Source organism: Mya arenaria, chromosome 2 (genome assembly GCF_026914265.1).
Source record: "Mya arenaria isolate MELC-2E11 chromosome 2, ASM2691426v1".
NCBI classification, from domain to species: Eukaryota; Metazoa; Mollusca; class Bivalvia; order Myida; family Myidae; genus Mya; species Mya arenaria.
In genome coordinates this window covers 68,825,188-68,844,128 of record NC_069123.1, presented here as the reverse complement: position 1 = coordinate 68,844,128, position 18,941 = coordinate 68,825,188, and the positions used below count along the sequence as shown (strand labels likewise).

Genomic DNA, 18,941 nt, shown 5'->3' with positions numbered 1-18,941 from the left:
ATATTATCTTGCCCATGCCATATAATGCTTAATATCTGAATACATAGATACAAAGTTTTAATCCTGAATCTTGAAAAATGATTCCTTCATACATTGTTTTAATATTATATTGTCCTGCTAAACATGTCATATATAAATACAGATAATCTTTACCAACAGTGTACCCCTGGGTACCTCAAACATAATCTAACTTCAACATCAGTTTCCACATTCCTGTCTTGATGAAATGTATGATTTGTTCTTGATTTTTATTGTAATGTATTTGTTATTTAGCATATATTGTATTCTCAGAGATAATTGTTGTTGATATCATTCTATGCCTGTTTTCACCTCGTGTGAATCCTAAAGTCAAATACATTTTAACTCCAAACTAGCGTTCTTTTCATTGCTTATTTTCTCATTGAAAGTTAATTAATTCATAAAAAAATAAATGTTTTTGTATTTTCTGTTCCATGTTCTTTAAAAAACACACACTACTTCTGTGTTCACTAATACACTGGTGCAAAATAAAAGTAAATGCTCATCTGTTTAAGAGAAAACAAAGCAGGTCTTAGTGGGAGTTTAACTAGTTTATTAGTGTTTATATTTTAACCATAATTTCACATTTTCATAAGTTCTCCTCAAATATGTTCTAAAACACTGTGAACAAGATTTCAGGAAGGGAGTAGAATATAGTCACTGCTTTGTCCATCTGTCTTTTTGTCTATCACACCCTTGTCCGGATAATAACTTCAACAAAACTACTGATGAGATTGATATAAAACTTGGTATAAAGATAGATGGAAATGAGAGAACATGCATTGTCCAAGAACCTTAATTCTATCATGTACTTGTCCAGGTCACATCTTGTAAAGTACTGAAGGGATTTAAATTAAGCTTAAAATATAGATAGATGGCATTGAGAGGGAGAGTAGTGCACAAGAACCATTATCCTGCCCAACATATCTCTAAATTTCTGCCTTTTTATAGAAAATGGAAGTTAGGGAGCATCCATTGCTTCCAGCAGGTCCAGAAGTTGTAAAAAGTTTAAAACCTTATCATAGTGTTTAAGAATTAACGAAGTTGGACAGTCGTGCAACAGAAATGTACTTTTACCTCAGCGCTGGTGCCAGCCCCTACATCAACAGCAATAGGAACTTTTAAAGATGATTAAAATTGTTCTATGAGTAAGCACTCCCCTATATCATCACTAAGGGGAGGGAAGGGAATTGATGAGTTTTCACCAAGTCCCTCAAATAGTTTTCAAGTCATACTTCAAGGGAGTAATTTGATATTCAACAAATACACTTATAAATGATTGATTTATTCATCATGGATGAAAAATAACAAGGTACTTTAAAATCTTCAATGGATGATTAAATAGCATAAAAACATAAATTCAAATTTCAACAATAGAAATCAACATGCATGCATATACTGACTTACTGGTATACTGACTTACTGGTATTTCAAGAACAAAACATCAGATTCATGTTCCATCAATTCTTCACAAGTTCACATCATGTTTGTAAAAAGTGAATTCTTCCAAGCTTTGATACAATGGGTAGAGGTACAAGTCCCCAATACAAAATATCATTACATCAAAGTAAAATCATAGAATGTTGAAGAGCACATGCAGCAAACTATCTTACCATTTTTATAACACCATCATTTTTAAACATCTCAAGTGAACTAAGCAAACATGAATTGGTCTTGCCAAAAGATCATCTAAAACTGAAAGTGCTTATTTAAGCTGTTGAATTGATCATATCATCCACCTTAAACTCTGAAGGAAATGTTTCAGAACTTTATAGTCCGAGGTAAATTTTCTTAGTTCTTTCAATCTGGTTCACATGGTAGCCGTAAACATATAAATTATATGAAATTATTTCTGAGCTGAAAATGTTTACTAAGTGCAGTGTTGACTTCAGTGGTTATTATACCTAAAATAAACTTGCTGACTTCAGCACCAGTGATGAAACATCTGAAATCATATATACAGACGATACATCTACAACAAAATATCTTGTACTGAAACAATCTAGCACTATCACAGACTATTGCCACCTCTCCAGCACCTGGAGTAACCATGCCCCAGCCTTCACCCACCGGTCAGTCCATATCATCCCCAATATCCAACCAGATATCGTAGGCCTCCCTGTTACAGTTTCCCTGCTTGGTGAACACATACTTGTGAAAGGTCCCATCTACACACACAGCTGAAACACAAACATAAGACTATTTATTATTATTATGATAACTTTACACTTTTCACACTAGTCTACAAGTCCTTTATCTGCACAATTGCAGCATATCATATTATTATACACAGAAATACTTTTTCATTAGCTGTATTTCCTTTAAATATTTCTTTTTTTTTTTACTTGTTATTCTCTAACTAGCAGCACATAAATGCATAGACACAAACTACCTTGAGGCTAATGTTTAGTCATAGAGCAAATCTAAATGTAGATATGTCAGACAAAGAAAGTCTCAAAGACTCTTTTTATTGTACATGTGCAGGTATTGTCTAATGAAAAGAATTAATGTAGTGATTTGACAATGGATATAATTTGATTACTCGTCCCATTGGTGCAAAAAGGTACCAAACAACATTTTGACCAAAATTGACTTCACTATTTTTAGTTAGAAATAACTTTTTTTCTACCTTGTCTAAAAAGATCTCCCCTGAATATTGAATATTGACTGAGATATGAGTTCGTGCAGTTTGGTACTAAGTGAAATTAGTGCTTTTGATTGGTGGAAAAAGGTATCATATGCCATCTGGTGTATGCAAGAAGGTGCTATAACACACATGGTACCTTTCTGCATTGAAATATTTTAACACATTATATATATATTTTTATGCAAAAAGGAGCCTTGTGGCATGTGGTACCTTATTGCATGAAATGATTCTAAAGCATTAGATACATATTGGGATGTAAAAGGGAGCCATATGACTTGTGGTACCTTCTTGCATAAAATGATTTTAACTAAATAAGTTTACAAAGTGTGCAATAAGTGACCAAGTGGCATATGGTTCTTTTTTGCATAAATTATTAAGACTAAAATGTTAACATTTTACAATATAATAGATGTTTATATGGTACCTTTATGTACTGATAGCAATACACAATTTTCTACTAATTAACACTGATAACTTTGATATCAGGTAACTAGTGTCCGGTAAGTTATTGTCACTTTGTGTGGGATAAGAAACACCAGATGTTGTTGACTTCACATTCGAGAAGTGTAATTTGTTCATAAGGACAGAAGATTAAGAAGGGAGATACGGATACCATAACAAATGTAAGTATTGTTTTCTGTCATCTACAAAACAGAGTTAGGTAATGATGATTATAACTTTATTTGGAGTCCGTTGAATATAACTGAATGTATTATTAGTCTGTAAAGTAATGGTATTTTGGATTTATCCGTTCTAATTTTGCATTGCGATATGTATTACGGAATGTGTATTTAGCGTAATATACATCTAAATATGTTTTATAAATTTAGTAAGGTAGTTATAACAAAATTATGTTTCAGTAAGATTACATGGTAAGATGAGGACATCTAATTTGCGACGCCAATAGCTGATTAAAGTGAAATTACACAAAATTCAATATGTGGAGATACTATAGCATCAAACAGAACTATTCATGACGAGCCTGCTATACAGAGTTCCAATTCTGAAGATGATTTTTCATTAACAGATATACAAAGGTGTGAAGGACTGAGGTAACCTGTCAAATTAAAATGAATAGATCCAAGTAAAGAAGGTTACAATGACTTTGATCTGGATGAAACTTACAAACCAAGCAAGGATCGTTTAACTTCCACTGATGCAGAAAATGAGACTGTATTAGGAAACAATAAACGGAAAACAGGTTTTAGCGAGAAAATTCATGGAAGAAAATTCCAAAACATATCAAGATCTAGCAAATGAAGACTCGAATAAAAGAAGCGGGAAAGAACACAGATGTCCATCAAAAACTAATGAACAGTATAACACAAAATAAGAGATGCAAACAGACAATAAAATTAACAATTAGAGCCACTTGGAAAGAGCACCAAAAGAAAAATAAAATCAATTTGTAACTGATGATGTATCAGAAAGAAGTAAAAACCAGTGTAACATTATATTGCAAACCAGTGAACAGTTTATTCACTGAACAAGCCCATAGGGTACCGCAGTTCACCAGTGATATCATAATGTTAAGAACAATCTTACAATCTTTGTTTCTACAAGCCAAAACAGGACCAATGTTTCATGTATGAATTATATAGAAGGTAGCAAGCAGATGGTAGTACTAATGAAAACTTGACCAAAGAATACGAAGAACTTCAGTTAAATAAAGTAAATGAAATAGAAGAGACGGAAAAGGTCAAAGAGAGAGCGAGAGAGAGAGCAAAAGCTTTCAGTAGTGTTTACGTTGAAAGTTGGACTTACAAGGCAGTGCTTAGGCCTTACAACTCTCTTTTTATATGTCAGTGAGCTAAACTACTGTATAAAACTATGTGACCATTTGACCATTTATTCGTTGTGCAATAAACAAGTATTTTGTCACCTTTGGAACAAGACCCAGTGCAAACGAGGCTCCTCCGAGGTAGCTACATGTCTCATAAAAACACTGTAAGTTTGTTAAAAAGGTTATGTGCAAGAGATTGTGTACATCTCTGACAAAACAGAAACCAGTATGTAACGTCATCCTTTCTGTTCACACCTACAAGTACCACAACTCAAACCCCTTTGTCACAAGTTTCTTGTGTCAGGACAATCTCAAATGGAATGTGATTCTGTTCACTCAACTATAGAAACAGCAAAAAACGTCTGTGTGTGTTCGTGGCAATGGATTACACGAAAGACAAACCTGTATGTTGTGGTTTCAATCAAATACAACCATATGGTAGCATACAATAAATTTGTGAAAAATACTGTCCAAACTTAAAATTGTCAACCTCTTGTATGCGCAGGAAGTGGCTACATGTTAAATTGATTAGGTAAGAAAATCCTCACCCAAAAATACATTTGTGAACTATTCGTTTGAAATGGACTCATTTCTAGAAATAGCTATACCAACCATTACAAGGTAGACAGAAATGTTGGCCTTTGCACAAAGGAGATCGTTTCTTCACCTCTCACTTAATGTCAGCATAACAAACATACATGTTGTGCCAGTCATCAGACGATGAAGATATTGATGTTGAATAAGCTAAGTATTGCAAAATGAACAGATTCATTTTTTTATACTGGAAAATGCTTTCCTTTTGTGATCAAGTCATGTATAATTTCTGTGCGGAAAACAGTGAACACTATCTTGTGCATACATATAATCAGTGTGCAATGCAAAACTGTTTACATGTGTAATAATTATGATAAACGTTAGTACATTTACACTGAACTGGAATTAAAAATCATGATACATAGCCTTGTTCTTTGTAATATTGTTCAAATGTTTGCACCATAAATGAATTATTATAACGTTAACTTACTATAATACTATAAATATAATCACTACATATTGTACCAAATGTTGCAATATTAAAGATCAATGAACATTTCTAATGTTTTGTGTTTGACATTTATGCCTAAAATATCAAGCAATAAGGTACCATATGACATAAGGCCCCTTAAAGCATGCAGATTTATCTGATTATTCCAAATGAGGTTTATGCAACAAGGTACTAATTGCCATATGGCTCCTTTTCACATTATTTGTTTTACCTTATCACCTTATGCAAGAAGGTACCATGATACACAATTAACTAATTAAACTTAATTATCCATTGTATTGATTTGCAATTCAAGGAACAATTTAAATAAACCATTTGAGATAAGTGATAAAAGATTCAAAGTCGCAAAATCGTTTTCTGATTTTTTAGGAACCGCCAAACCTTTAAACTCAATTTACTCGAAAGTATGAAAATGTCGCTTGGTACCTTTTTGCACCAATGGGACGTACTGTTCTTCAAAACTCGAAACAACAACCTGAGTGATACAGTGATAAAATCCCTGACTCAGAAGGTAACTAGCTTCAAATTGTAAAGATGTACACGCACAATGAAACAGTACAACATAATATCCCACCTATGACAGCATGGTTGGGGGCGAATGCACACACACAGGCACACTCTGCAGGCACGGTGAAGTTGGCCAGGCCCCACTGGGACTCCACATACTGACCAAGAAACCCCATCTTCTTAAACCTGCCAATACAAGGTCCAAGCTACAGTTGAAGGTACCTGATATATTAAGAGTGTAATTGTATTGAGGCGTTGGCAATAATGTTAGCTTTTGATGCATACTGACCTATGATATTTTGGTCGCATTTAAAAAAGTATTGCTGGCTGATACCATTTATGTAAAATCAATCACTAGAAATCCATTGTAGATGGAGGCTATCTATAACATGAGTGGTCATTCAATGGAACTGTTGACAAGCTTTTATCAATTTAAGTAAACAGCTTAAATAAAAAATATGGTAAAAGACCTCAAATGTAATAGTCTATCAATATCTTAAAAAAATACTTGATTTACAGCACTACATACATAAAGAACATAGGTATAATTTAATGCTTTTAATTTATAACATCACAGCAAAAGTAAAAAACAATGGTTATGTATCAGAAATATATAACGTCCTCACTTCAAGATGGAGAAGCCCTTCATGATAAAATTAAGTTATCGCAGAAATAATATTTTTGTTCTTTCTTTCAATTATAATCAAATGTAAATTGGTCAATTTTGATTTTGTAAAGGTCATCTCCTTTGGGAATTTTTAAGGAGTAATATAATAACCAGCTGAAATGCACCACATCAAAGAGGAAATTCAACAGAGGTATTATTTTGGGCTTACGTAGATCTTTTATTCAGCTCTGTCTCTTTCACAGCGAATATATGAACTGTCCCTTTGTCACTAGATGCACACAGGTAGGCCGAGTCCAGGCTGAATGATATACTGAAATAATGGGTGCCATTTCATTAGCTTTATTCTTGTATGAATGTACCTTTTATTTGTGTGCTTTTTCAGCTAAGAAATATGTTGAAATACATAGTTATACATATACATATATATACATAGAAATACATACAACATTCTAGTAATTTAGAGGGTTTTAAATGCAAATACTCTTGTAAAAAAAATGATCGTTCTTCAAAACTTCACAGCTGAAGTCTTTCTATCTATTCACATACATCCTATATATTTTTTTTCTGTTAATTCGTATTGTATTTCACTGACATTAATAAATATGTTAGAAGTCGAATTTTACAATAAATCCAGTTGTCAATTATATCAAGTATCAAGTTTAAATTGATGTTTACAAACCACTTTTTGCTAATAATTTGCACTTGACATCATAAAAACATGCCAACATGTATTTCCATGGATCTAGATAAGCATATATATACCAGTAGAGCTTGGCAGGGTCAGCCCCTCTCCTTAACTCCAGCAGTTGAGACTTCTTGTTCGCGTCAAACACTCGAATTAGTGTGCCCTGCAGGTAAACAAAAGAAATATGTGAACATATGAGTGTCTTCGGGGTAAAAATTGTAATATAAGAACTTACTGTGACCTCGGGGTAAAAATTGTAATATATGAACTTACTGTGACCTTGGGGTAAAAATTGTAATATATGAACTTACTGTGACCTTGGGGTAAAAATTGTAATATATGAACTTACTGTGACCTTGGGGTAAAAATTGTAATATAAGAACTTACTGTGACCTCGGGGTAAAAATTGTAATATATGAACTTACTGTGACCTTGGGGTAAAAATTGTAATAAATGAACTTACTGTGACCTCGGGGTAAACATGGTAATATATGAACTTATTGTGACCTCGGGGTAAACATGGTAATATATGAATTTACTGTGTCCTCGAGGTAAACATGGTAATGTATGAACTTACTGTGTCCTCGGGGTAAACATGGTAATATATGAATTTACTGTGTCCTCGGGGTAAACATGGTAATATATGAACTTATTGTGACCTCGGGGTAAACATTGTAATGTATGAACTTACTGTGTCCTCGGGGTAAACATGGTAATATATGAATTTACTGTGACCTCGGGGTAAACATGGTAATATATGAACTTATTGTGACCTCGGGGTAAACATGGTAATATATGAATTTACTGTGTCCTCGGGGTAAACATGGTAATATATGAATTTACTGTGTCCTCGGGGTAAACATGGTAATATATGAATTTACTGTGTCCTCGGGGTAAACATGGTAATATATGAATTTACTGTGTCCTCGGGGTAAACATGGTAATATATGAATTTACTGTGTCCTCGGGGTAAACATGGTAATATATGAATTTACTGTGTCCTCGGGGTAAACATGGTAATATATGAACATACTGTGACCTCGGGGTAAACATTGTAATGTATGAACTTACTGTGACCTTGGGGTAAACATGGTAACACATACATATATTTCTTTTTACGATTTTGAAATTTGTAATGAATACAATGAAAAATCTTTTGTCCAATTGTTCTTCTTTCCTTTGAAATAATATCTAAGGAAAAACCCAGGCAGTTCTCAGATGATAATGTGTATTTACTTACAATCCATCTACATTGTACCATTAATGACATTTATTATTCTTCTGGTAAATATACATTCTGATCTTCTTTACATACATTCATGAAACTAAATGAAGAATAATTTATTTGGATAGCAAGACCTATGACCATTGCCAAGAAAGTAGACTAGCATTCAGACTGCGATTCTCCAACACCGTTGATACTCACTTTAACAGAGGCTGTGGCAACCAGAGAGCCAGGCTGGTTTATGGCAATACATGCTAGGTCGGTTTTGTGTGCGTTGATGGTAACAGGAGCCGTGGTTTGACCTGGCTGGGTGCGGTCAAGGTTCTGGAAAACATGTATAATTAATTCATAACAAAATCATAATTATGTTTTAACATTATAAAACTTGGATTTTGGTTTATACTCATTTATTTTAGCTAGGTTGTGAAGACAGCTCAAAGCTGATATGATTCACTCTTAAGTCTGTTTTCTGGGCAGAAACCAGAACTGTGGCCATTTTGAGAGGCCAAAGGAATGATCCCCTGGTGGGGAGCAAGCCATCAACCTCTTTGGCAAGAGGAACTAACAGTCTACTACTAGATTTATTACTATTTAACAAAATCCATAATGAATATTGGAACAAGTTAAATTTACAAGACAGAAGAACATCTAATTTTAATCAGATTTATACATAATAGAAAACACTAGCTCAATGAGAAATTACCCAATGTATTCCTTCACTATTAAGTTTCTTTATTCTTTACTAGTTCTTGTGTAACTTACCACAATCTGCACACTGCCACAAACATGGCCAGGGAATACCAAGTTGGAACCATATGGACTCACTTCACAAAGGCCTGCAACAGAAAAAAACATACATCCCAGAAGACATCATCCAATTTGTTTCTTATACACTGACAATGAAAAACATTTTTTTTTCAGAAAGTCATTTTGACATACATATACACTGTAGTCTAGGAAGACTTTAAAGGGACTGTATTAAAGTAACTAATGCTTTTTGGAAATACAAAAAAAATTGTCTTTCACAATCTAAAATATTGAAGGAGAAGGGTCAACTGATTTAAACTTCCAATGACAACTATTAACTACTAGTACTACAAGCATTTTATTCACAATACATCTAGCATTCATTTTGTTTGATGTTTGAGCTTTTAAAATGTGAATCAGTCTTTTCAACATTATTTTTGTATTCAAGACCATATCACAATGTAATTTCCAAATGATTTTCCATCGATTAACAGAACTTTATGACATGAACTGTACCAACTTAAGACCAGGTAATACATCTCCTACCTTTAGGATTGTCCCTGGTTTCAAATGTCTGTATTTTCTGTGGGTTATTAGGAAATGTGAAAACATGAACCTGGTTTCTTAACACTGCTATCAATCTGAAATAAATACAAATATGTCATTATATGATGACTCACTGAACAATAACAGTAGTGTCCACAAAACTTGTTTTAAAATAATTCATCACAAACAACAGAACAAAATACAGGAAAATGCCTTTTTTATCTTATATCTTATAACTAGAATTGTATGAAAAAAGTAATAATTCAAACAGGAGCTGTAACAGGAACGTTACAAAAAGTAATTGGTATGAGACCTAACATATAATGTGTGACACATCTTCCCATAGAACCCTACAATTCTGATAACTGCAATCCCATAAAGAGTCACAAAATCATAATTGCAAAACAAAATATTACTATGAGATTGAAATTAAGCAACATTGACATCCAAGTGTGACCTCCAGCCCTTGACCAATGAGATGATAGCACATTTTTTTACGAAATATTTTAGAAGTGAAAAAATTCTGTAAAGTTAAAATCAAAATGATATAAAAAGTAACTTGAAGACTCTTGTTGAGACTTGAAGTACAACACTTTTGAAATCCAAATAAGGCATTTTTGAGCTTCACCTGTAACTTAGCCAGTTGAGCTTACAACATGAATAGAATGCATGATACACCTTCTATGGTGCTTTACAATTCTATTTGGTCAAAATGTAATACATGGTAATATAATAATTAATAATTATAACTGAGACATTAAGTTTTTTCTGAAATCCATTAGGCAACATTTGCTTACAAGTGTGACTTTAACCTTTGTTCAATAATCTTTGGAGCCTTTCGTACTTATTTTAACAGTGCAACTTTACCATTGAAAACCCCTCACATCCACAAACAGCTCCTAGGACAAACAGTTGTACATGTTACAATATTTTATGCCAAATACAGTCCATCTAAGACTTGGATAGTTTAAGTCAGAAAAATAAGATATTTTTTGGAAGTAAAGTACTACTTACTTTAAGTTTGTCACCCTAATACAATAGATCAAGCACACAAATCTCTTCTTTGTTTCATGTTATCTTAGACTGCCGTAAAGTAAAATTGAAGTACCTGTCTTTTTTAATCCTTACAGCCATGACTGGCTGGGCAAATGTGATGTCAAGTACAACCGAATTTGTAGCATCGCCGCGACTTTGGTCCCAGATCACAACTACCTCAACAGAAATGTGAATGTGCATTATTTTCAAAACTATCCTTAGTGTGAAAATTCAAGTCATCTGAAGCTGAAGAAAGCGTAATTATGACATGAATATTTAGTGAGTCTTTACAGTGTTCATTTTCTATTCATGTGTGTCTGTTACTTTTTTATCAATGCTCAAAGGAGTTTATTTAAATGTAGTACATACTTAATGGTAGTCTGCTAAATTTGAATCATTTTCATTTTATCCTGGTTTTTTAAGATTCTCAGTTTCTGAACATATAGTTAATATACGAAAAGAACTATTTATAACTTATGTCCTGCCTTTTTTCTTGTCTGAATATTTGCCACTCACCTGCTTTTTCATCAAACCTGGGCACATTTCCACCCCCAATCAAGGCAACAATGTTGGTACGGAACAGCATCTCTGCACCATACACACTGCCAACCTTCTCTGTATCTAAAACAATTACGCAAATCATGTTTGTTTGGGTTTGGGTGCCATTTAACAACACTTACAGTATAGTTATCATCAAGACCTCTCATAGTAAATGTTTTGCTACTGTTTTTGTTCCAAAACTTTCATTTGAAAAAGATTTTGTTCAATCTTAAAATTCATTCCATTATGATCAACTGTTGTGTATTTCATCCACACACTCATCGGAATCTTTGACATAATTCTCCAATTCATCATTTACAGTTAATTCCACTTATGAGCTTAATTGTTAAGCAGCCTCAATTTTAAGAACCTCTTCTGAAACATTTTAACTCTACTTACTCAAGCATAATTTCTGCACTAAAGGGTCCACATTGTATATTCTGAGTCCAAATTCAGAGGCACACGTAAAACAACCTGTAATAGATTGAAGGATATTGTACATAGAATTTGTTATAATACTTATAATACTACTAATTATTCAACCAAAAACAAGACACTGATTTACTTAATTCTGTTGCATTTATCAATGTTAATGAAAATGAAATATATAAGTTTACATTTGGAAATGATCCTTTTATTACCGTAAATGACTGGGTATTAGACGCACTTTTTTCCCTCAGATTTTGATGCAAAAAAATGCCTGCGTATAATACCCAGTAACAATTTTTTTAACTTTTTTTCTGAGGTCAATTTCAAGCCGAGAGTTTGTTTAGATTTATGTAGAAAGGGATGTTACTCGCGTCATATTGATCGAGTATATACGGGTTAAAACGGTAGTTGAAGATCGGGATACGGCATATCGTAAGACATTTATAATTTCAACAAAAATAAAAAAAAATTAATAATTATTTCCCAAAATAATTTATTTTGCGTACCTAATTTTCGGGCACCCAAAGGACATCAATCATAACTTTCATAGTTACCAAGTTTCACAGACGAAGATTATTGATTTTTATCTTTACAATGCCTGGCTAGATTACCTTACCGTATACACCACTGAGACAATTTAATTAGTTACTACCCATCCTAAACGATTTATTGCCTGTTGAAAAGGAAGTGTGATATATTTATTTGAGGATTAAACAAACAAGGGCAATCAAGGGATTAAGAAAACATCGACATGGCATGTTTGTAAAACGATCTGCCAATAAGCTTTTAAACTTGTACCACACTTATAGACTATATGAAGCAATACTCGTACAGTTATACATTAATCCTGCATAGCAATGTCCATGCTCTCCACGAGATCCTCGTGGGTATAACTGTAAGTTATGTGACGTCACACAGTGTGACTCTTTGATCTGAAGCCGATAGAATGTGTTTATTCAGTTCAGTGCTTGTATAAAATGGTGTTTTAATTAACTTCATGAAGGATTTACACTTATAGGCGTAATAAATAAGTTTATGACCATTGATTACTACGGATAAATTAATAAGTGGTAAAAAGCAAACATGAAGAAAAAAGGCAGGTTAAACAAACATGTAAATAAAATGTAAAAATGATAATTTTCTATGTATTCGGAGAGCGAAAAAAATAATTAATTTATGGTGTCCGCACTCTTGTGAATTACGGTATTCAATATTATTTTGAATAATAAATTGAATTAAACAATAATCAAACTTACATATAAAAAAGCAAAGTTGGGCACTGTCAAAATATTTTTTGCATAACATAACTTTTCATTCTCGACAGTATGGTTGTATGGTTTTAAAGATAACCATCGCCATTTTCACGAAAAAAATTTTTTTTGTCACTGTCAACAAACATGGTGGCTGAAAATGCCTGACGATTTTGACATTTTTTCTATGCGTCTTTTAACCAAAAACATAGATTAAAAGTTTTTTTCTCGGATTTTTCACATATTTTTTTCCCTGCGTCTAATACCCCCTATCGTCTTATACCCATTAATTTACGGTAGTAAGAATTGATGCAGTATCATTGAAAACACATATTAAACATGCACCAGTAGTTAAGTTGTCTTAATAATTATAAAATTTTAATCACCTTGATCTTGATTAAACCTCAGACTAATCACACCTTTTCTTGTCATATCAACTCCTCTGACAGAATACTTAACAAGTTAGATGTGACATCTAGTGGAACAAAGACTCAAACTGCAATGGAAAACAGTAACAATCTGATAATTATATATAGCTTCCTTTAAACAGTGATCAAAACGTATTACATGAATGCGCCATACATATATATATATATATATGCTTCATTTTTGTTATCAAGTAGAAAAAAAATGATCATAAAAACACAGCATTTATCAGATGTTTAAAAATAAAATAAGTTCTTTCAATATAAAGAGAACTTTTTTTGTAAAATATATTCGTATACAGCTGCACTTAGGGTTCCAAACCTCTTGGTTTCAGGGTATTTTCCAAGTATTTTGTGAAAGAACTCTACCAAAATTTGGAAAAATTCTGTGACTTGTGGCTAAGCAAACACTTTGCAGTTCCAGTTACCCGACCAACACTATTTTTAAAGGGGCTGTACTCCGTATGATGAAATAGCGAAAAAAAGAAAATTGTCGAAAACTGACATAAACTTGGTATCAATGTGTACAATGCATTGAAACTTACTAACTGAAGTACCACATAGTTTACAATTAATTTATTTTTCGCAGTTTTTTTGTTATTTTTCCTAGTTAGTAGCATTAATTCCTTATGCGTGATTAGCTAGTCGATGTTATCACGTGATATAACCAAGTTAGGTATATAGTTGAAATATACCAACTGTAAAGGGTAAGCCTTCGTAGCACAGTGGATACAGCACTAGACTGCAATTTTTGCGACACTGGTTCGAACCCAGTCTCCGACTCGATTTTTTTTTTTTACATTTTGGTATTTTTTTTACAATTATGATATCAAAGAGTAAAACATTTTAGGCCAAATAAAAAAAATGTCTTGTTTCTGGTCACCCGACCGACCCTACTTTTTACCCCCCGACCGTTTTTTTTTTATAGCGTAAAGACCGTTTTTTATAATTAGCGTAAAGTGAGCCGGGATTCCCGGTCCCGGCGCCGAAGAGTAAACCGCGCTATCCGACAGTAATATTATATTTGTGACGTGTTTTTTATACGGCCGTCTCGAAGATGGCTGGCCCTGCGCAGACGACGTCTGTTACGCATTTGATAGCCATAAAAATAGACAAATGTTCGCACTTCGACGGTTGTAGTGTCATTAAAGTTGCCCATTCGCAAACAACAATAAAAAGTCTTTTCATTGATTTACATGGCGAGCGAGAAAATGTCCGACTTGAAGCTAAATGTTCGGTAAGTTGTATGGTTGTTTAGATATCGTAAAAGGGCCATCGTAAAACAAATAATGCCTCGACCAAGAATGACAGTTTTGGCACCGACATTTTCGTAATTCAAAAGACTATCTATACACATATACAAGGTTTATTTGAATCGGACGAATTAAGGCAAAATAATGCCGACGAAGCGTGAATCATTATGCTGAGTGAATGGATTTAAATACTTCGTCTCTCTCAAATACCGAACGTCATATTAAAACGTTTCATTTTTGGACCTTCGTTTTTAATGTTTTAAAGGATTAAAATTAATTTTCTGTATGAAGAACCATTGACATTGCACTTAGTTAGGTGCCCGATACTATAATTAAAGCAGATAGAAGAATGAAGGGGCGATCTCTTATCTGGGTTATTTGATCAGTTTGATTTTAATAAATAAAGTAGGAACTGTGGTCATTTAGATAAAAAGAGCTCCAGATATAAAACATATTTTGTGTTTTCATGATAAATATTTTCTTTGTGTATCCATCAAATCCTATCTTGTAACACCCAGCTTTTTGAGGCAATACTAGTCCTGCTCACATAGAAGAAAGGGTTTGCTGGATAAATATAAAAGAGATTTATGTGAAGCTCTGCATATATTTATTTTTTTACAGACCGATGTACGGCCAGATTCTGAATTATTCGAGATTGATCCAGAACTAACAATTGGTGACCTAAAGGGGTTCTATCCTGTCAAATCACTGAAACTGCAATGTGTAACTGCAACACCAGATGAAACGAGCAGTACCAAAGGGGTACCAATAGCCACCACTTTGAATGCCTTCAATATTCTTCTGGCTGGCACGAAGGTTTTGGCTATGAATGCATATATATATATATACCTTGATAAATTATGGGGTTGGGACATGGGGATGTCTTGAATGAATAATGAACAGGTGAAAATGTTTATAGATTTATTCATATAAACACATGTCATTTTATTATTATTTTCATATATATATGTGTGTGTGTGTGTGTGTGTGCGTGCGTGCGTGCGTGCGTGCGTGTGTGTGTGTGTAAATATGATCAGAACAAAGACATCATTTTTTATAAAACCTGTGAAAAAAATATTTAGATAAATATCTGACTCAAAATTTTCATATTAAACATAAAAAAAATATACAGCTAAAGGTTATCACAGACATAGTTTTATGCATTGCATAAATCACTGAATCTAATAAAATGATATTTTGTCTCTGTGATGTTTAAATACCCAGTATTACGGTTTCTTCCATCCATGTTTATATTTGTTTTCTGACAAAGAATGACAATTGTTTCTTGAGATTATTTCAAATTCTAGTCTTGGACTTGTTGCTTCTTGTCATGTAATAGTGCTGTTGTTGTTCTGTTAAACTAATAAATACATAAATATGGTTATAAACTTGTGTCCAGTTTCCTTTAAGCCATATTTGATGATGTTGTATTGGCAGACAATATTTCATCATTTTTCAAACGCTATACTATTTCATTCCAAAGGTTTGAATAAAAAAAAACAAAAAAAAACACCTACCTACCGACCCTGTTTTTTTTTAGGCATGTGACCAGAAACAAGACATTTTTTTTTTTGGCCTTATTAAATAATTGTCCTGAGATTCGTTACAGAAAAAAACTTTTCTTGGTGCCAATCTGGTGTACAGTCCCTTTAAGTCAAGACCCAATTTTTGTTTTTAACATGAACCATGTGGCACTATGTACTATTTGTACAAGGTGCTGCATTTTACTAGCATCAGAAAGCCATTTTTTCATCCTTAACAAACATGTAAGTGTTGTAGAGTTGAACACCACTATTCCGAACACCGTTTCGAAATTATTTTTCGGTCCCGATTTTACTCCTTCTTTGTTTAACTAAATTTTTTATTTTTAATCTGAAATCGGTATTCCTAAATAATCCATATTCCGAAGTAAAAATTACGATCCCGATTTAGTATTTCACACCTATTTATCAATTCTTATTTTGAACTCGAACATGTCCTAGTTTTTCACACCTTACTGCGAATGCACTCTGGCATCGGCTTGAAGTGACAATAGAGCACAATAAGCACTTGTTAAAGAATGACATTGAACATGCGTATGTTACAAACATCGATGCCAGAAAATGAGAGTTCAGCGTGACATCACATCATTTTCTAAAAATAGACCGAACGATACTGAGTAAACAACATGTAATTTCAGTGCTACTTAAACATGCTTTTTATAAACTGTGCTATGTTTCGAATACATGTATGTGCTGTCATTTTGTTTAAAACGTTTTATGTACAATGATTTTTTTGTCAATTATTAAACACTAATTCAACAAATATTTTTGTATACGAAAGATAACTTAAACTGAGTATATCATATTGGCAACATGTAACCGACATTGAAATTTTCATGACTTAGTTTTTCACGTCATCTATAATTCGTGAACGCTGTCATTTGCGGAAAATTGTTAATCCGAAACACCGCTATTCCAAGTAATTTGTTGGGTCAGTTTAATATCAAAATGTGTATCTATGTAATAAACTGATCAATACAAAGAAATACCTAATATACCTTTTTATTACAAAATTATTTTCCAAAATAATAAATGTATTCATTTCAGCATGTTACAGTCACCACGATACTTTTAATAATTTTTGATTGGCATAAACAGCTGAACTGGGTACGAATATATCTTGGTACGAACAAATTATTTTTACACCACCATACGGTTTACTCAACCTGCTAACACATTTTTACTTTCAGAACCAAAGTGGATAAATATGTTGAGATGGATGTCACCGAAAATTATCGTTTTAACCAAACAAAATACTATAAATATCAATTTTGCTGGTATCTGCGCCTTACTGTCTTCTTAGTACGTCAACACACCGAAATGATCAAGCACTTTCACAAGTCATCATCTGTAAAAACTTATTGTCGTATGACATCTATACATACATCCCATACTGGTACAGATAAAATATAACGTGTGTATAGCCTTATGTCGACATACATTTAACAAGTAACAACGCAATTTAAAAATTCCTAGCAATAAAGAAATAATGTCCCTTGCTCAACGATTAATGTTTTACTGAGAGGTTTTGCTTTTGCGTATTTCTAGCAATTTGACACCAAAAATTAGAAAACGTGTTTACCCCGGATCTAGAAAATGTATTAGCCTTGGATCTGAAAATTAATGTTACATTTGAAGGATATACCAGCTGAAGAAGTAGATACCCGGTACTTATGAGCAAGCAGTAAGTTACATAAAAGTTAAAATGTATAAAGTATACGAACGCATATATATATGCCAGTGCAGACACGGCAAACAAATTGACATTATTCCATACTTATTTGTTAAGTACTGACCTGGAAAGTGCCGTGCTATACATACGTTAATTGATCCAAACAAGAGAGCTAAAATTGTCTTCTTTTAAAACTTAACATGGACCAGTCATCGAAATTAGACTTTTGGATGAACAAGTCCTAATTCTTACATTTGTGCACAGCATCAAAATCACTAACAAGCCCTGCTACATTACTTGTGTACATACAATCCAGAATATCCATCCTCGGCAACCCAGCGTATCATAACCTATATAATTATGATACGCTGGGATGCCGTGAATGACAGAATATCATGAACATGCCGGGTTAGCCAATATGTATTTTACAAGTAGAGTGCTTAATTGCGAGTTAGTGCTTAAACATCGTAGAAGTTGAACTTTTTGAAGTTGAATTGTTTTGCCTTTTTTCACCAAACGGTATATTTCGATAAATATTAAATAACATTTGTAAATTTTAACCAAAATTATAGTTTACGGACTTAGTATAGGTATGTTATGTTTGTAAGGGATACGATTCCGACATAATAATTAAAAATGGAACAGTGATAATGCACGAAAAAGTATCATTAAACCACACGTATAGCAGAAAATGCAAATCTTTTGATTTCACTTACTGTTCAATAATCAATCGGTAAGTTTCTTTATACTCGCGCTCGGGCGACATTCGCTCGCGAGTATTAACTGCAGGGTATATACATATTCGATTATAACAGCATCAATGTTGATAAAGATTCAATGTAGATTTACTTCAGGATAGGAACTGCAGTGTTAATTTGTGTTCAGGATAAGTGTCTTAAGTGTAGAATGTTGACAACAACCGTATCCCATTCAATGTGTGGAGACTGCATTGAGTGTGTGTAAGC

The 18,941-nt window shown here is 33.2% G+C and overlaps 1 protein-coding gene across 2 annotated transcripts; it reads right to left on the bottom strand.

The window, feature by feature from the left end:
• Window positions 1-1,285: 1,285 nt before the first annotated feature.
• LOC128246915 (WD repeat domain phosphoinositide-interacting protein 4-like) lies at window positions 1,286-17,617 on the bottom strand. 2 transcript variants are annotated; one of them, XM_052965464.1, is made up of 12 exons: window positions 17,489-17,617; window positions 13,472-13,581; window positions 11,806-11,880; window positions 11,383-11,487; window positions 10,940-11,039; window positions 9,832-9,926; window positions 9,301-9,374; window positions 8,740-8,862; window positions 7,391-7,476; window positions 6,837-6,938; window positions 6,068-6,186; window positions 1,286-2,198 (listed from the first exon to the last, which is right to left on the bottom strand). In XM_052965464.1, exons 2-12 carry the CDS (start codon window positions 13,515-13,517, stop codon window positions 2,092-2,094), a joined length of 1,032 nt encoding a protein of 343 aa, XP_052821424.1. In that variant the 5' UTR covers window positions 13,518-13,581; window positions 17,489-17,617; the 3' UTR covers window positions 1,286-2,091. The 2 variants fall into 2 exon arrangements, with proteins under 2 accessions (XP_052821424.1, XP_052821414.1); XM_052965454.1 differs by having other exon boundaries at window positions 17,471-17,605.
• Between the last annotated feature and the right edge of the window lie 1,324 nt (window positions 17,618-18,941).